Source organism: Prosopis cineraria, unplaced genomic scaffold (genome assembly GCF_029017545.1).
Source record: "Prosopis cineraria cultivar Desert tree isolate PC_DT_omini unplaced genomic scaffold, ASM2901754v1 PC2, whole genome shotgun sequence".
Taxonomy (NCBI): Eukaryota; Viridiplantae; Streptophyta; class Magnoliopsida; order Fabales; family Fabaceae; genus Prosopis; species Prosopis cineraria.
In genome coordinates, this window is record NW_026555333.1 from 46828827 (window position 1) to 46830811 (window position 1985).

At 33.1% G+C, this 1985-nt stretch overlaps 1 protein-coding gene across 1 annotated transcript; it reads right to left on the reverse strand.

Annotated features, from left to right (window-relative positions):
* Positions 1-301: 301 nt before the first annotated feature.
* LOC129302827 (3-ketoacyl-CoA synthase 2-like) lies at positions 302-1070 on the reverse strand. Its single transcript, XM_054941698.1, is given in 3 exon segments — positions 302-480; positions 483-569; positions 572-1070. Coding segments are annotated over 3 exon segments (765 nt in total).
* Positions 1071-1985: the final 915 nt, after the last annotated feature.

Below are 1985 nucleotides of genomic sequence, written 5' to 3' on the forward strand. Positions count from 1 at the left end.
TACTTATCTTTAATTTCTTTCAAAACTGAAACCTTGGAACATGAATATTGAAAATATCTAAGGTAATTGCTAAAAAAATAAAATTAAAAACTGAGTAATGAAAATGTGAAAGATGAATATTGAAAATGTAGAAGATGGGTATTGAAAAAATTCAATAAAAAAAATTCGAATCCCAACAATGGAGCATGATCTTTTTTCAAAATTTCATAATTTTAAAATCTTTAATTGTAGTTGACATCCTTAGAAGTTCCTTAAATGTTATTTTCCCTTCTTATAATATTTTAGCAGCTCAATATAAGAGCTAGTTTTGAGAGGCAATGTAAACAAGATATTCATGAATCTCATTCATAAAAAGGTGGTTGTTCAATGAATCCGCATCAGCATTGTCCAATGCAACCCACACTACACTGTTACTCTTGAATCTTGACCCAGATGCCAATTGCCAGATTCTGTCACCTTTCTTGATCCTTCCTTTGGGAACATAGCCAATAATTCATACCACAGAGAGCTCGAAGATGTATTCCCAAATCTATATAATGTCATCCTTGAAGGTTCCACGTCCAAATCTTGAGCTCAAGATTCTTCTGCATTGTATCTATCACAGCCCTCCCTCCAGCGTGAATGCAAAATTGCTCAAAAGCTACCTTGAAGTTCGGAACATGAGCTTCAATCTTGAACCCCAAAACCTTTCTTCCAACAAAAGCTTCAAGAAACTTGACTTTTTCCGAGACAGGAAGGACCAGAGGGGCGAGAGATATGATGTGAGACTTGAGGACTTGACCTGCAATGTTCATGAGGTCTTTTGAGATTGCAGTTCCAGTTTGTTGCTGCTCATCATCATCATCTTCTTGTCGAAGGACATCGTTGTGGCTTTTGTCATCGGAAACTGTGTGGGTACGAAGAGTGTGGATGATTTGGTACTTCGAACGGCGACGATCTGAAGGATGGTTGGAGAGAAGAGAAGCAGAACTACCCAAGCAAAAGAGACAGCTAGCAAGAAGCATTGAGGTGTGGTTGCCCATGAACAGGCTTGAGGTTAGATTTTCGGTGCTATGTGACTCTATTGTCATAATAATGAAGGCGGCATATGAACGTTATTATGTCACTTATTAAAACCGAGACAACAACAATATTAAATTTAACAAAAAAATTCATCATTTGATTCTCATATTGTTGACTCGATTTGTAATTGAGTTCTGAAACTTTAATTTGACATAATCTAATTCTTATAATTTGACTTAGTTATAAATTTAATCATTGAGTTTTAACTTAATTCATGTAGTTTTAATCATTTAAAATATTAGTCCATAAATTTTAATGATAACTTTATTCATAATTTTATTTTTTAAAATATAGAGACTAAAATATTAAATAGAAAAAACTATAGGAATATAGTTGTAAGAATCAAAGTTTAAGAACTAAATTTTAACTGAGTTAAAATTATAAAAATTGAGCTTTAGTGAGTCAAAATTTAAGAATTAAATTTTATATAAAGTAAAAATTATAGGTATATCAAATAGTTAATTTTTCCTCGACTTTATAAAAAGGAGAATACTTGGAAGAGGCGTTTGGCAAAATCAATAGCAAGAACCCCGGCATTACACCCCATGCCACTAAGATTGTATCACACTTTGTCATCTCTGAGCTTTTATTTTTTTTTCCTCATTAATAAGGCTAGCCAAGGTTAAGAGGCTAAATGTCTCAAATTAGTTTCGATGGGACAAACTCCTACCATGATCATAAGAAAATAAATTTGCACATTCTACAAGTTCCTCATACATGAAAATCAATTCCCTACAAGAATTATGTGCCATTTTGGCCAAGTGATCAGCACAAGATAACGTCTCACGTGGAGTATAAGATAGCTTATAATCTTTGTGACAGAACAGCAACTCTTGAACTTCAAAAATATCATGAAAAAGGATGATCATTACTCACTCCTCTAAATATGAGGTTGATAACAGTTAGAGAATCTAAATGAATTG